General features: G+C 39.6%; 1 protein-coding gene across 1 annotated transcript; it reads right to left on the reverse strand.

Annotated features, from left to right (window-relative positions):
• Positions 1–2,651: 2,651 nt before the first annotated feature.
• On the reverse strand, positions 2,652–5,956 carry LOC122670737 (stachyose synthase-like). The gene is made up of 4 exons (XM_043867713.1): positions 4,469–5,956; positions 4,145–4,322; positions 3,654–4,021; positions 2,652–3,246 (listed from the first exon to the last, which is right to left on the reverse strand). Exons 1-4 carry the CDS (start codon positions 5,942–5,944, stop codon positions 2,668–2,670), a joined length of 2,601 nt encoding a protein of 866 aa, XP_043723648.1. The 5' UTR covers positions 5,945–5,956; the 3' UTR covers positions 2,652–2,667.
• Positions 5,957–15,929: the final 9,973 nt, after the last annotated feature.

The following is a 15,929-nucleotide window of genomic DNA, read 5'->3' on the forward strand; positions in this document are numbered from 1 at the left end:
TAAAACAAGAAAAAATAGAGCTCAAGTATATTAAAACAAGAAAAGACAGCTCAAGATAGCCACAATCTCAGTTACAATGTATATTAAATATAAAGGCATTCACATGCACCTCCAAAGCAAAAAATTGCTTCTATTTTTTTTTTTATTGAAACCTTTTTTTCACAATCGTGTTAAATGTATGAATCCTGATGGATTCGAACCATCATGGTCATGTCTTTGGGAGAGAGAGGTGCTACAGTTGTTTTTTATGAACAATCCTTCTTTTACATCAAGGGTTTTTGAAGTGAAAGAAGGTTGTTTCATTCAGAGACATCAAGAAACAGGTTTGAACAACCAAATAACTTCTTCAAAAAAACCTTGAACGAAAGGCATAAAAAAATGACAAAAACTCGGCATTTGGAGATCTGTAAGTTCCCTATCAGTACCCCACTGGGAATTTGAATCTCCTCTATCTTAATTTCTAACTGAAACAAAAACATTATCTTCTAAACCAATTAAACAACATCAAGGGATTTACATACACTCATCTGGTTCTCCGCTCTCCCTGAAACAGATTTACATTATCACAACTCACAAGCGATGATAACCATAGCATAATGAAAACCAGATTTCCTCTTCGAATCGCAACATAATGAAAGCAAAAGGAAAAATCAATAGTTTTTGGCCATTCAAACAGTTGGAAGGCACCATTGTACACGTACACAACTATGCATAAAAAGTGGGTTAAGAAAAGTCAAAATAATGGCCATGATTTGAAAGGTGTGTTATGTACAATAGTCCCACAACGGTCCTATAAGGGATTGGATGTGAGCATGTATGATATTGGGTTCCCTCCTCTTGTAGACTGGTTTATGAGGGTAAGTTCTTCCAATCATATCAATTGATGCTTTCATTGACCCATTATTTTGTGGTTGACTACTTGGGAGGGGCGATGTGGTGCCAGAGAGGACATTGAAGTTTTGGTTATGAGGGTGAGTTCTTCCAATTGTATCAGTTTAACTGCTTGACCTTTGTGGGGGTGGATTTCATATGGGTGGTGAGATTAAGCTCTGCCTCGATGGTTCCTAGACAGAGTGGTTGGTGGTGGAGGGTTTTGTGCCCCACAGGCAAAGATATTGCAACATTCTAGTGTTGGTGGGTTTGTGAGTCATTGTGGATGGAGCTCTGTAATGGAGGCCATGAAATTTGGGGTTCCAATTGTAGCCATGCCCATGCACCTTGATCAACCGATGAATGCTAGGTTGGTGATGGAGCTCGGTGTAGGAGTGGAGGTGAAAAGATCAAGTTGTGGAGATGGAAAGTTTTAAGGAGAGGAGGTGGCGAAGGGGATTGGAGAGGGGTGGTGGATGGGAAGAAAAGGGAAGAGGTGAAGAGGAGAGACTTGAGGAAATGAGGGAGAAGATGACAAATATGGGAGAGATGGAACTGGATGCAACGGCAGAGAGGTTGGTGCAGCTTTCCAATCCTGAGGACGTTGAAGTTTTGGTTATGAGGGTGAGTTCTTCTAATCGTATCAGTTTAACTGCTTGACCATAGTGGGGGTGGATTTCATATGGGTGGTGAGATTAAGCTCTGCCTCAATGGTTCCTAGACAGAGTGGTTGGTGTTGGAGGGTTTTGTGCGCCACAGGCAAAGATATTGCAACATTCTAGCGTTGGTGGGTTTGTGAGTCAGTGGATGGAGCTCTGTAATGGAGGCCATGAAATTTGGGGTTCCAATTGTAGCCATGCCCATGCACCTTGATCAACCGATGAATGCTAGGTTGGTGATGGAGCTTGGTGTAGGAGTGGAGGTGAAAAGATCAAGTTGTGGAGATGGAAAGTTTCAGGGAGAGGAGGTGGCGAAGGGGATTAGAGAGGGGTGGTGGATGGGAAGAAAAGGGAAGAAGTGAAGAGGAGAGACTTGAGGAAATGAGGGAGAAGATGACAAATATGGGAGAGAAGGAACCGGATGCAGCGGCAGAGAGGTTGGTGCAGCTTTCCAATCCTAACCCGCCCTCAGGGCCAAATATCTCAGCCCAGCCCTGTTCAGGCTTAGGGCGGGCCAGGGCGGGTTCAAGCCGACAGGGCCAAACTTGCACCCCTAGGACGGATTGTTGTTATCTTAGTTAATCAATTGCCTTGCCAGCCTTGAAGAGAGATTTTTTTTTTGGATGAAATGAAATCAAAACAAACAAATTCCAGAGAAGTGAATGAAATATATAAAGTGTTTCCTACCAAGAGAGAGAGAGAGAAGAGAGAGAGAGAGAGAGAGAGAGAAATAAGTTGCAAGCGGGTGAGATCCACTATAAAAACCATCAAACTCCCTTAGGTGGTAGAGATCAAACAGCAATTATGTTGAGAAAAGGAAAAGAGGAAAAGAAGAAAATAAGAACCATGTCCCTCCCTCCCTCCCTCCCTCCCGTCTCCGAGAAAGAACATGTATTTCAACTGTTAAACCAGAACCCGTTTCACTTGAATTTTTATCCTCTGAGGTTCTGCTGACTGATAGGGTTGTGCGGTTCCTACCAATGGATTGAGTTGAAAACATCCCTTTCACCTTATGTTGGACATTTACAAATAACTGAAAGAACAACCCACAAGCCTCACTTCAAATAACCTTAATCCCCCTCTCTTTCCAAAAAAAAAAGGGGGGGGGGGGGGGGGGAAGGAAAAAGACACTAAAAACTCAATAGAGAATACAAACATTTGATATGCCTCCACATTCATTTTTCCAAGGAAGGTCCAGGTTCAGCTTACCATCAACAGACCACTCAAAACCCACTTTAATACCATTCAAGCAGCACTTCTTAGGGGACTCACTTGAGTAAGCCAAGAACTTCCCTTCACCTTTAACCTTAACCTTCACACTACTCCCCATTGGAGGTTCACAGTAGTAGTCCAATTCTTGAATTGTTCCTCCACTGTTAAACATATTTGTCAATCCAATTGGAGCAAATTTAGTAGTAGGACCAAGCTTCTTGATTGGAACAAAGCTGAAAATCTCAAAGGATGATGGTTGGATGGTCATGTGGATGGCATCTGATTTAGGGGTCATGATGCGTAGTTCCTCAGCCTGGTTAAGGTAGATAGCATACTCTTCAGCTACACCCATCTCATATGCTTCTTCCCTTTGGTCCCATTCAACATAATTTGCATGCACCAAGCCAGACATTGGCTTGTAACACTCTGAGTATCCCTTAATCCTTTGCTCCTTGGGATCCCAACCAGCTCCTTGGCAGTTGAATGCCCCAATCACACCTCCAAACTGCAGAAGAACCTTCCATAAGCATACTTAAATAAAGAATCCAAGCAATATGATTAGAAAAACCCAAGTCTAAAAAAACTAGTAAATTTTATTAGGTAAGTAAATCAGCAAATGTAAAGGTTGATGAACTCTGCATAAACCATTCAGAAACATAGAAGTAGAATTAGTTAGGAAAGAAAAAAAAAGAAACAAAAAATGATGTTTATGATTCAGTAGACTGCGTAAGCAGACTAACACGATCTTTGTAATCAAAGTTCAGACTCAACCAAAACTTGAAATTTCCCTCTCTGACAAATTAGTTATTGAACTATATGACTTAGAGCTTCGAAAACATATTTACAATTGGATTCAACTGATGAACAATTCCAAATATAACATAAACAAGGTTTGGACTGAAAAGGGGATACCTTGTTTAAATTCCAAATCTTGAGAATTGTCTTGCTGTCAAACAGAGGATTCATGAAGAGGCAGTCTCTTGTAGGGAGCGCAAAATGCTGGCACTTGGGAATGGTTCCATCAGGAAATACGAGCTTCTTTATTAGATCTAAATCATGGCCACCCACAGAGTCACTCACATAAACAGGTCCCCCACAAATGGCCCTAGAACCTGCATGAAACTTAGCACATTGGTGGTCAGATTGAAACATATCCCAATCAGGATGTATGATCTGACCCATCCACATACTGTTGTAAGCACAATGGATCATATGGACACCTTGCAACCAGTAGACACCCATTGGATCTCCATTGGGATCTTGAAACCAGAAGTCATCACCTGTACCATAAGAAGCACAATTAATCCCTAGTAGCTTAATTGTTCAAAGAATGCTGTCAAATTTAGATTGTTTCATTTCAATACAAAATGACAAATTATTTGAATCAAGTAGGAAATTCTCACCAACTCTTCCTAGTGCTATCTGCCATGTGCCAAGAAAGAAGAAATCATTGCACTGCTGCATGCTTGAAATCAGACCTGTGCCATTGAAGTTCTTCACAAGGGACTCTGTCAGCCCTTTGTAATAAGCCTTTGCAAGCTCGACCCGGCCTCCATATTCTTCACATATGTACTCCAGTGTCTGCATTCCAACAGAACCATTCTTAGGTTTTTGCTTACATAAATAGATATCAACTTGCATAAATTCAGGGGTGTATGCATCAATATATGCATCTAAAAGGAATGATAGACGAAACTAGGTTTGGTGATATGAGTTTAGAGTCTCACCTGAAAAACATCAACCTTGACTCCAGTTATTCCGACTTTGGAGAGATAAGAATGCATTGACTCATAAAAATTTACTGCTTGGTCAGGATGAACAAGCCCAATACCACCTTCAACAATCTTCACTACAGCAAGATCGGTCATCGTCCCATTGAGTCCAGGAGAGATCTTAACAGGGATTATCTTTGAATTTAAATGGGTTGCCCCAGGTTTAATACCTCCCCAAGCACCACAGAGAGCTTGCCACACATAAACATCATCTAGCCCGTTAAATTTTGTTCTCAAGTCCCTAGTGAAAGCCTTCATCCCATATTCTCCTGCTCTACAGGAGCAGCTCCCACAACCTCCACCTGAAACATTACCACTCTCTTGTTCACCACCGAACATCTCATCTAGTTCATGTTTCAATGCTTTGATCTTTGATTCAAACTCTGACAAGTCAGTGACCCCGGATTGAATCTCCTTGTCTCGGGCCTTCTCTACATGCTCGATCTCAATTGCCTTAGAGATCAACATCTTTGGTCTCTTGGGATCAAATAATGGAGCATCGGAGGCCAGCATTGTACCAGCCTTATACCTCCTGAAATTTTCACTCTCTTCAAACTTGTAAAGCCTGGCAGTCATCTGCGTACCACCCAACACAAGGTTCTTTGCATCTTCATATGGGTTCTCCCCATCTAAGTTGACACTCTGCCAGCCATCATCAATTATGAGGAATCTTGGGGAGACGCCTCCCTCCATGAAGTCCTTGACGCCATGCCATACACCGACGGGATCTACAGTCAAGTAGAATGCATCCCAAGTGCACCAACCAAACTTGTCTACTAAAGGTGGGACTGACTTCTCTTCTAAAAGGCGAAACGTATTGAGATAGACCCTAAGAGCACTATAGGCCTCTTTCATCAAGTTGTAAGGGTTGTCAGATATGTGAACATAACTAATTGCATGGAAAGATGAGGTTTTTGCCTGAGAAGAACCACTCTCAGCACAGAGCATGACATGCCCATCAACACCTGGATGAAGTGCAGACCTAAATTTCCCTTCAATTAAGGGTAGGATCAGGACATAGGACCTTAGTTCAGGGACATCCAGGAGCACCCACTGGGTCTCCATTTGTATGTCTGATCCACTATCCCCAACCCACATGGTAGACCACCAGGTCTTGAATCTGAAAATGCTCAAGAAATTTCTATCGCTGAATCTACCCAAGGAGTTCATCAACCTATCAGATGTTTCTTCTTTGCTGAACCCAAGAAACCCACCCTTGTATGATATGGACTGAACCCGCTGGAATAGATTGGGTGGAGCATCAGAAGACTGACAAATAGAAGAAAAACTTCTCAAAGAGACATTAGTGGGAACTTCAGAGAGCAAAGTCACTCCTTTAACACACAGTTTCCCATCCAACAACTCAAAACATATATTCTTATTTCTAATGTCAACCAGAACTGAGTTGGAAGGTTCATTTGGGGGCGCCATTAACAGGGGAAAACAGAGGAAGGATAGTCAAATTAGTAATCACAAGAAGCCCAAGAATTTTTTTTCGGTTCTCAATTTGAATTAGCCATATAATCTGCAAAAGCCTGCAAACGAAACAGGTTCAAGTACATGTGGGTATGATCAGCAGTACAGGTTGAGAGTAAAAAGAAATATTGCAAACCAGAAATTGGTTTATCAGAGTTAACAGATATGGGTTGTTAGCAACAAGAAGCAATTGCAAGCACAGATTTATAGGGAATTTACAGAGAGACTGTAAGTGGCAATTGAGCAAAGAGGAGTCAAGTAAGCTATTAAGATAAGAAAGTGACAATTACTTTAGGATCACTTTATACCTTCAACTCCAAGTGCCTGAAAGAACCCAAAATGAAAACAACGGCTAGTTGCTTCCATGGACAACAACTAGAAGGTATCCTCAGATCACAAAGATCACAAAGACCACCACAGACTGAGTAAATATGTAGAACAAGGTTTTAAAACAAGACAAATTATAATTTTGCTACTGGGGCTTCTGTTTCTTCTCTTCTAAAAGGATTAAAGCCTAAACATACTTCGATTACAAATTATTTCGTCACTGTGTTGTGTAGTGAATAGTGACCACGGCAGTGAGAGCATTCCAGTTTTTGTTTTGTCTTTTCAGGTACGTGTTCAGAAATGCCTGTAAGGTGGTGGTCTCTCAGTTATGACAGGAAAGAAACCTTTTAATAGTGTGGGGTGGAAAGGGAAGGGAGGGGAGAGGGTTTCTTACGCCGCCATTGACAACGGTTTCATTAACAAGGAATCTAAAGGTGAGAGAGGAGACAAAGTGTCGGTAAAATATGAGATGGCTTGGGAAAAGATCTCAATACTGTCGGCATGAAATCTTTTTTCCCTTTCATTTTAACACACAAGCGGAGCATTGGGTTGCGTGTTCAAGCACTATGGGCCGTTGAATGCACGCTATATTTCATATCGCGTCTCAAAGTAGTCCAACGGTGATTAACTACAGCCAAGACCATGCCTCTATCCCATATATAATATGCCCCATTCTCTTGTCATTTTGAGTGGTGATTGCCTTCCTTAGCCGCCTGGCAGAACTCTTCTTTGCTCACTCTCTCTCACTTTGGAGAGAATGTGATCCAAACTCTTCTTATATTATTCGTTCTTTTGTTGAAGGTCCGAAATATCTTTTATTTCTTTTTTTGTTACTCCATTCAAGACAAATGATGATCATAATAAAGGAATTATTTCTCCACCATGGATGAAGGAGAATTCGATCCCTATTCGGTTGTTTGGCTGCAAAGGAAATTAAAAGATGATTACATGAAAACTTCCCTTCAATGAACGGTTGACACGTGACAGATCATTCAAAGAAATTACCTGGGCCAAACCTGATAAGTCCCAGGTGAAAAGAGATTCACTGGCATTAGAGCCACAATAGGACTTGAACTCTCCACTAGAAGAGTCACAATGGGATTCAGACTCTCCACCACCTAAGAGAAGATAGGGTGTTCTTTCCAATTCAAGCGGGACACGAACAACACTTCATGCATAAGGGAACTAACCGCATTCCCTAGAGGGGAAGGTGTTATGATCATAGGTAGATAGGTTATTATGTTGGGTTAGTTTGTTAGGGGTAGATGGGTAATTTGTGTTGAATTAGTCTATTAGGAGTAGATGGGTAATTTGTTAGAGATAGGTTATATAATGTATAACAAAAACTGTAAAGGGGAATCAAGAAATATATCAGTTCTCTCTTTTCTGTCTATCTTCTTCTCCCCTGTTCTCTTCTTCTCTAAGGAGGTAGCTACTCTCAAAGTAGCAGTACTTCTCCTCAAACCCCAGTTCACCTTAATTTCTGTTTACCTGCAACAAAGGTCGTTATAGAAGGACTCTTCTTCCAGGTAGGACTCTACAACCATCTATCCTTCATATAGGAAAGGCAGGTACGAGGTAAGACACTCAACAATTTTCGAAGCTATTGCTCTTTCCATACCTCCTCTTCAAATTGTTGTTGCACGGATCTGACTTAAGCATCGGACAATCCACCCCTTGGAGTCCTTTCAGGATCTCTCTTGTGTAGCTTACCTTTTTGCAGGTCATGTACGTCACCATTTCAGATTCCGACGGAAACGTAGGGGAAGGGAAGTCAAAATTTTCAAACACAAGGAGGTGAAAATTTGTAAATCTAAAAAAGAAACTTTGATAATCATTATTCGATTTGAATGTATAAACCACATAAGTTTTTTTTACCTTATTTAGTAACCATGCTTTTTAGATCTAATTTTTACTTTTCAAATCCAAGGGATTTGCCCCAAGGGGTTGGCTTAGTGGTCAGAGTTGGGGTGAGTCATCAACTCGGACGTTCTAAGTTTGAAACCCACTGCCTTCACCTTGGGCCAGCCATCATTTAGTCTCAAGCCAGTTGGCCTCTGTGACAGGGTAAAGTGTTGTAGTTAGTGTAGTGGCCGCCTGCAACAAGGTGATTAGTCGGCCCAATGTGTTTGGATACCCTACATTTCAATATAAAAAAAAAAATCCATGGAATTTAGATATAAAGTGAATTTGAAAACAAAATAGGGAGGGGGTTGGGCACACCGCTGGCTTTCCTGGAGCTAGCAGCTGCGCCCAATGAAGACGATGGGTTAAGGAGGGCAAGGGGGTCATTTTTATAGGGGTTGGGAGAGAGACAAGAGTCATGTTGGGAACATCGCCGGTATGCCTAACCTTTAGCCATAAAATCAATACAAAAGTGATTTGTTGTTTTGAAAAATAAAATAACTTTTACATCTAAAAATATATTTATTAAGATCTGGTAAGAGTTTTAATTAAGTTACACAACCAAAGCCTAACAGCAATTAGAGTGTGGGAATTGGGAGTATGCAATTTTATAGATGGCCAAGTAATCAGTTGGTTTTTTTTTTTCTGGGGCAGCCCATCATGGGTCATGGCCAACCAAAGCAGGCGAATGGAGTGAAACAAATGAATTTGTTGGACCAAGGACCTTTAATTTTTTGCCTGAAAAAAAAATGCCTGATATCATCATACAACCCTGCCATTGAAGGTTGTTAGGTATGAAACAACAATTTTTATCCTCTCAAATGCAGTGCACTGCCCAATGTACTTTTAGAGTGCATCAGACTATGTACCTCACTTGTGCATTGGATTTTTAACCTCACAAGTGCAGTGGCCACTGTCCAATGCAGTGTAAAGTGCACCGCACGTAAGGTTGCTCCAATGTAACTTGACGATTGTCACAGGTTCAAATCAAGAAATAATCTCTCTGCAAACAAAAGTAAAGGTAAGGCTGCATACATATCTGCCTCCTAGAGCCTACAGTGGTGAGAGCCTTGTGCACGGTACATTCCCAAATCAATAAACATCCATTTCACCGTTTTGAGACTCGACCTTAGAACAGTCTCTCTAGTTCTTCCCCCCTTCCTCCCCCCCCTCCCCCTCCCCCTCCCCCCCTCCCCCTCTTCTTTCCAGCAGAGGCAACAGCACTTCTTGGACCACATCCGAATTCCCTACACTACAAGAAAAAGGGTTTTTCGCGATATTTTTTGACGGGCCTTAGCGGCGTTTTCTAATAAACGCAGTCAAATAGGAACATTCGACGGTGTTTATTAACAAACGCCGGTATATAAAGTATAATAAATAGATATCGTGGCGTTTATATGTAAGTGTCGCTATAAGTACATCTTTGGGGCGTTTGGTTTGAACGCCAGGGTATGTAACGATACAACGGCGTACATTTGTAATCGCCACAATAGCATACATCTTTAGGAGCGTTAGTTTTGAAATGTTGGGATATGTAAAAATACAACGGCGTTTATTTGTAAACGCCGTAGTATCATACATCGTGGGCGTTACTTGTAAACGTCGTAGTATCATGCTATGTTCATCCCCGCCATATGTATTTTAAGGCTTTAGGAAAAATGCCGTTGTATGCGGAGTTTCACGAAAAATCTCCAAGCTCAATTCATTTCCCGCCTCTTGCCGCGCCCTAACGATATCCTCTCTAAACTCTCAAATCACAATCCCTCACGTTTCTCTCTCAATCTATCACGATCCCTCAAATCTCTCTCAATCTGTCACCGTCCCTCTTCTCTCACAGTCCCACTTCTTCTACTTTTCTTGTGCTTTTTGGTTACCCTCTGTTCTTCGGGGGTTACCCTCTTTCTTCGGTTTCCTTCTTCTTAATCGGGTCTCTTTTTCCCCAACCTGATCAATCGATTTCTTCTTAACTGGGTTTCCTTCTTCTTCTTAGTCTGCGTCATCGGCCTAATCGAGAGTTGGGTTTTTAACCATGCTCGCGATTGCGTTTTTCTCATGTTTATGCCTCTCTCCTTTTCTAGATTTCTAGATTTCTAGATTTTTATCTTGTCTTCTCTGCTTGAGGTTACTTTTCTCCTGGTGGTCGGAAGACAAAGGTGCCTCTTCCCTACAATATTTTGGTTTCGTCTTCTTTGCGTTAGGGTTCGAATAAATTTGGTAGGGGCTTGTTGAGAAATGGGGTTTTCTATTGACTGTTTACATGAGCAGATCTATAGTTGAAACGAGACGGCGGGAGAGAAGACAGAATATTGGTCATCATCGGAGAAGATCTACCGCTCGAGGCGTATGAGAGAGAGAGCCCAAGGAAGAAAAGAAGGTAGTTTTTGGAAAAGCGAGAATGTTGAGGAAGAAGATCGATCTAATAATCTTCTTCTAAGATGGCTTCTCTTTCTTCTTATGAAAGATGGCTAGCTCTCAAGACGGGCACATATTTGGTTTGTTATAAACATCTCCCTCTCTGTCTAAGTTATTGATTATATAATTAGGTTTCATTGTTGAGTGATGAATTTCGGGTGATAGGCATGAAATTCTCGGATTGAATTGGATGGTTTGCTCAACTATTCCATTGATTTCGTTTGAATCATTGCTTGTTGGAAACATACCGTACGATGCGACTATAGAATAGCTAATACAAATCAGTATATAGGTTGGACCTATCTTATGGTACAGAGCTGTCTCTCTCTCCCCCCCCTACTACCTTTTCCTTTTTGTATTTGTTTTGGTAAAAAAGAGGGAATATTTCGTATATCCATATTGGAAGTAAACTCCTTTTGGGGGTGTTAAGATTTGGCCTTACATTTAACTTGGAGGCCTGGATTGGTTATAAATGCCAATTGTGCAGTAGAGGTACTATGCCAATATTAAAACAAACTCATATATATCCGAAAGCCCTCTATGTTCAATCACCACATGTATCTCCATATATAAGAAAACAGTTCACTTTCAAGCAAAATAGTGGGCACCCACTTCAACTTCAAGATTGTTGCTTTGGAAACTGTTGTGAACCCTTATAATTAAGCATGAGAGAAATATTCTGATGAAACTATTTGTACTGGTTTTATGCACAAGATATTAACTCTAAACTGAATGAATCAATGTTCTCTTTCCTGAAACTGTGTGTTAGCCATCTGTATTCAATTCCTATTTTAGCTTACTTTAGGGAGTATTCTAATTGATTGTTGAATGTAAATTGATTTGATTGATGTGACACGAATTCTCTTTTGTAAGAAAACAATGGTATGCCATCATATATTATATGAGCAGTTGCATCACTTTCTACTTTCTAATGAAACTATAAACGCTCGACTTTCCACTCGCCATGAACTGGATGAATTTCAAGTTTGCAGTCCTCTATGTCCATAGGATATATTTTACATTGTTATAAATGTTTGCATGGCCCTCCTTTCAGTTCCTCATTTGCTTTGTTTATTCCAGATTAGTTATTGATAGAGAAACGAGAAAATCAAAAGGTTATGGGTTCTTTGAGTATAAATCTGAAGAGATAGCTCTTAGTGCTCGTCGCAATCTTCAAGGCTATGAGATCAATGGCCGCTAGATATGGGTTGATTTTTTTGGAAAATGATAAAAGTGCTAACAGAAACCATAATCGGATCATTAAACTAAATAGAAGCATGTTGAGGAAATTATCTATTTTCCTTATTGTTGTTTAATGATGGCACTTTACCTAATGAGCTTTAAAAACTTGTGTCCATGAAATGTTGAACTTCCTGCATGCCCATTTTGAAAATCATCTGCCAACTTGGCAGCCTATTCTGTTATTAGGTTTATAACATGGAAAAAGAGCACTTGTGAACTTCTAATTTAATTATGTATTTATGTATTCATGTGAGAAAGCTTTTACTCATTGTAATATATGTATAGGTGTTATTTTTTTCTACAGCTCAATAGTAGATGAACATTTCATTTAATTTAATGTTAATCTCTCTCTCTCTCTCTCTCTCTCTCTCTCTCTCTCTAGAAGGATTAAATTATTTACAACCCTTTGCTGCTTCTATGAGGTAATGCGCTTCTACTAATTTCTCATTAATGACAAAAAAGCGTTCCCTCACCCAACAGATTCAAACCTTCCTCTCTCTCCCCTCCACCTCTAAACCATCGTCCATCCACAGTGCTGACCTCTGGGAATGGACACCTCCCATCGACACACCTGCATGCAACATGTGTATATCTTCCATCTCCCATCCCTCTCTCCTACATACTGCCCTTTCTTGCTGCTCCAGGAATGAGGCGGGGATTGCAAAAGCGATTCAAGTTTGGTACGAATAGGATTGAGGCTACATACTTCCCTTTCTTCCTCTCTGCAATTTTTGTTTGTTTGATGAATTTATAATTACTACTTATTCCTTTGTTTCTGTTGTTCCTTTCCCTTTCTCGAATGTCCTTCTCTCATTTCCCTGGTTTGAGATACATCCCTCCATTGGCTTCTTACATTGTAGAACAGAGAAGAATACACAGTTATCTCTTCTTGGAATCGGTGTTGTTCTACATCCCTAATTATCTAACTAATTTTTTTTTAACATTTTTTGTGTGTGCTATCGTTTCTATGCGTGGAACTATTATCTCCTATATTTGAATTAATGGAGATGTAATCGTCTGTGAACCGTTAAATTATTATTTTTTTCCTTCTTTTATCCGTTTTTTTCCTGCATCTTTTTTGAGGTTGGATAGGGTTTTGTTGGCTATATGTGGATAAGTGTCCGCCCATTGAACATATGCTTTTGATTTTCAATGGAACTCATACCAATCAATAGTTTCTATTTATGAGATCGACAAATTTCTTCAATAAATAATCTTTATCATCTATTTTTCATTTGGATCTCATGTGGTTGAATTTCATTGAAAGAATCATAGACTGCTATTTGTGTTAAATCATTGTTACTTAGGTTTATACATTTGTTAGGGTCTCATAAGATATTATTTTCTTTCCTCTCCTAGAGCCATTGTAGTTGCATGATGTGTGTATTTAGAGCAAGTTAACATTCATGTAGAGAAGACACCATGTGGACATTAAAAATCATGGATAACTCGCTACTAATTAGGTATTGACAGAAGATTGAGAGACCACTAAGAAAAGATCCTACATCTCAAGCATAAACGTTATTAGATTGCAAGTGAAAGTATTAGATGACTATCATAGGATGTTGAACATGGTTTGCATCTGTCTCATTCCAATATATGTTCATTGTGCTTCGCAGATTTGTGGTTTGAATTTCCCGCGTTGAAGGTGCACATAGCCCCACCTTCCCTCTATCTTTTGGATTTGATGTTGGCTCGGTTAGGTCTCTCTCTCTTTCTCTCTCTTATGTTTCATTTGATTCGGATGGTTATTAATCAATTTTGGATTGGATATGATTTCGTTTGACAGTTATGTTCTTTAAATTATTTGTTGTTAATTTGTTTCTGTTACATTCTCGAAGGCATTGGTAATTTTTCCTTCTCTTTTCGTTGTTTTATTTGATATTTTGGATTTTAATGATTCTACGTTTTCGAACTGCTTCAAACCTATGATGGCTAATTTTACATCTATTAATTTACTTGATTACTATATAGAGGCACTTTTCTTCTACCTATGTTTCTCGACTCTTTGCTCCAAGTACTCTTTCATCTCTTCCTGTGGGTGGTCATTTTGTATTTCTCTTAGTATTCCTATTTAATCGTCTAAGATTTTCCTCTACTACTATGAATACATTAGTGCATATTTATTTTTGTAGTGATATTAGCTTGAATGGCATGAACATGAATGCTCTTGTTCCGTTTTGTTTGATCGAGAAGCGTTGTTTCGTCTACTATGTTGGGTTTTCATGGCTTCTCAACATGTGTACACTTTGGGAACCTTCTTCATTCTTTTGAGATCCTATTCTTTTTATTTGTTCTAATTATTTTTATGTTGTTTTCCTTTTAAGCTTGACATATTTGTTCACCAATTTTTCTCTCTTTTTTGTTCTTTTAATTAAGTTTTGGGTCCCCCGCCCACTTCTCATGAGCTTACTTCAACATTTTTATGTATTTATGGATTTTTTTTATACTTCCTTTTTGTTAATAGCTAGGAATGCGTCATAAGCTGTACGATTAGGTGTAAGTCCCATAACTATGAGCTCTTAATGCTTCTGAAATACTGATGTAAGTGGAATCTTTTTTTTTTTTTTGGAGCTTAAGCAAATAAAGTTTTAAAAGTTAAAACTTAAAAAGCAACTCATTCTCTAACTTCTTCTTTTCCCAATTTCCCATTTTATTCGAACCCTAGCACATGCCGCACCTTCCCCCAAACCCCAATCGTCTTCTTATTCTTCTCCTTCTTCTCCATTTCCATCTCTGGTTAGAGCGATTAATCGGTTCGCCCCTCTTCTTCTCCATCTCCATTCGGTTGCAACGCGACTCGGTTCCTCCTCTTCTTCTCCATTTCTGCTTGATTGCGGCGGTTTGCTTAAGGATCCCTCCTCGCCAACTTTCTCTTGCAACAATTACATTTCTGTAAGAATCTCTTTCATTTCATTCTATTTTGCATTTAATTTATATCTGGTTCTCTAAGATGGGAAACGTGGTCCGTGAATCGAAGTTTCGTTTCTTCTCCCCTCTTTTTTTTTTTTTTGGTAAAGCCCTGTTGACTTTCATATAAAAATCTCTTTATTTATTTATTTTTTTGGCAGTGTAGATTTGCCGCTACTACTCTAACAGCTTGGTTCTCTCGACTTCTCGGTTGCTAATACAAGACGGTATAGCCGAAACCCCTTGTATATCTTCTCTTTTCAGCTCTTGTGTTGCTTGTGAGTTGTGACAGTTAATAGATTAGAACACTACGGTTATTTTATTTTCTTGTTGTTCTGAATTTAATTGTTGCAGTGTTGCACTATTGTATTGTCTCTTCCCGAGGTATCGTTTTATTGTGCTTTGGTGAGTCTTTCATGTTGGGATTCGTTGACAATAGTATGGCATTGATGGCTCTGCCACAACTTCTCTCTCTAAGGAGGTACCGCCGGATTTCATGGGTTCTACATACTCTAACGAAACCGTAAGGCAGTTCTATTTAGATAAGAGGCGGCACTAAACTTTTTTTGGGTAACGCACTTAACTAACATTGGCTATTAAAGTGTACATAATAGCCACATATTGACCCACTTGGATGGGTGGTCCATTGTTTGGACTTTTTTCTTTTTTATACCCAGCTGTCTAATGTAGTCAATGATTGGAAAATTATTCACTTAATTCAGTCTAGACATTGAGAGTGACTGGAGTAGTTAGAACTGATAATGGTGTAATCCCAAACAATCTCTTCTGTTCAGCCCTAGCATATTCTTAATCTTCTTAATCCCAGATGATCAGTAGCATTATAACTACGTACTTCTCCTGAGAATCCTCATCTTTCTCACCCACACCACCTTCAACTACCCATTTGAGATCTCTAGCATAGATGATTGCTCCCCCACCTCCTGTTACAAGAGTAATGATTGGACACCATCTATGTAGTTTCTTGGGGATCAAAACATGATGTCCTATGCTCCAACATCTACGGTAATCTGAATTTGACTTCATACTTTTCTCTTGGCCTACTAACTTATTATTCTTATAATGACAATGGAGATGTTGATGAGGTAATGATAGTCTTTTCTTCTTTTGTAAATTGGTCTAGATG

The sequence above is a fragment of the Telopea speciosissima genome, chromosome 8, assembly GCF_018873765.1.
Source record: "Telopea speciosissima isolate NSW1024214 ecotype Mountain lineage chromosome 8, Tspe_v1, whole genome shotgun sequence".
NCBI classification, from domain to species: domain Eukaryota; kingdom Viridiplantae; phylum Streptophyta; class Magnoliopsida; order Proteales; family Proteaceae; genus Telopea; species Telopea speciosissima.

What these genes read in the sequence shown, in the direction of transcription:
- LOC122670737 (XM_043867713.1), bottom strand. Translation starts at nt 5,944, where the DNA reads ATGGCGCCCCCAAATGAACCTTCCAACTCAGTTCTGGTTGACATTAGA. An exon ending in TCAAGGTTGATGTTTTTCAG is followed by an intron (nt 4,323 to 4,468) that starts GTGAGACTCTAA and finishes GTTGGAATGCAG; the next exon opens with ACACTGGAGTACATATGTGA. An exon ending in GATAGCACTAGGAAGAGTTG is followed by an intron (nt 4,022 to 4,144) that starts GTGAGAATTTCC and finishes CTTATGGTACAG; the next exon opens with GTGATGACTTCTGGTTTCAA.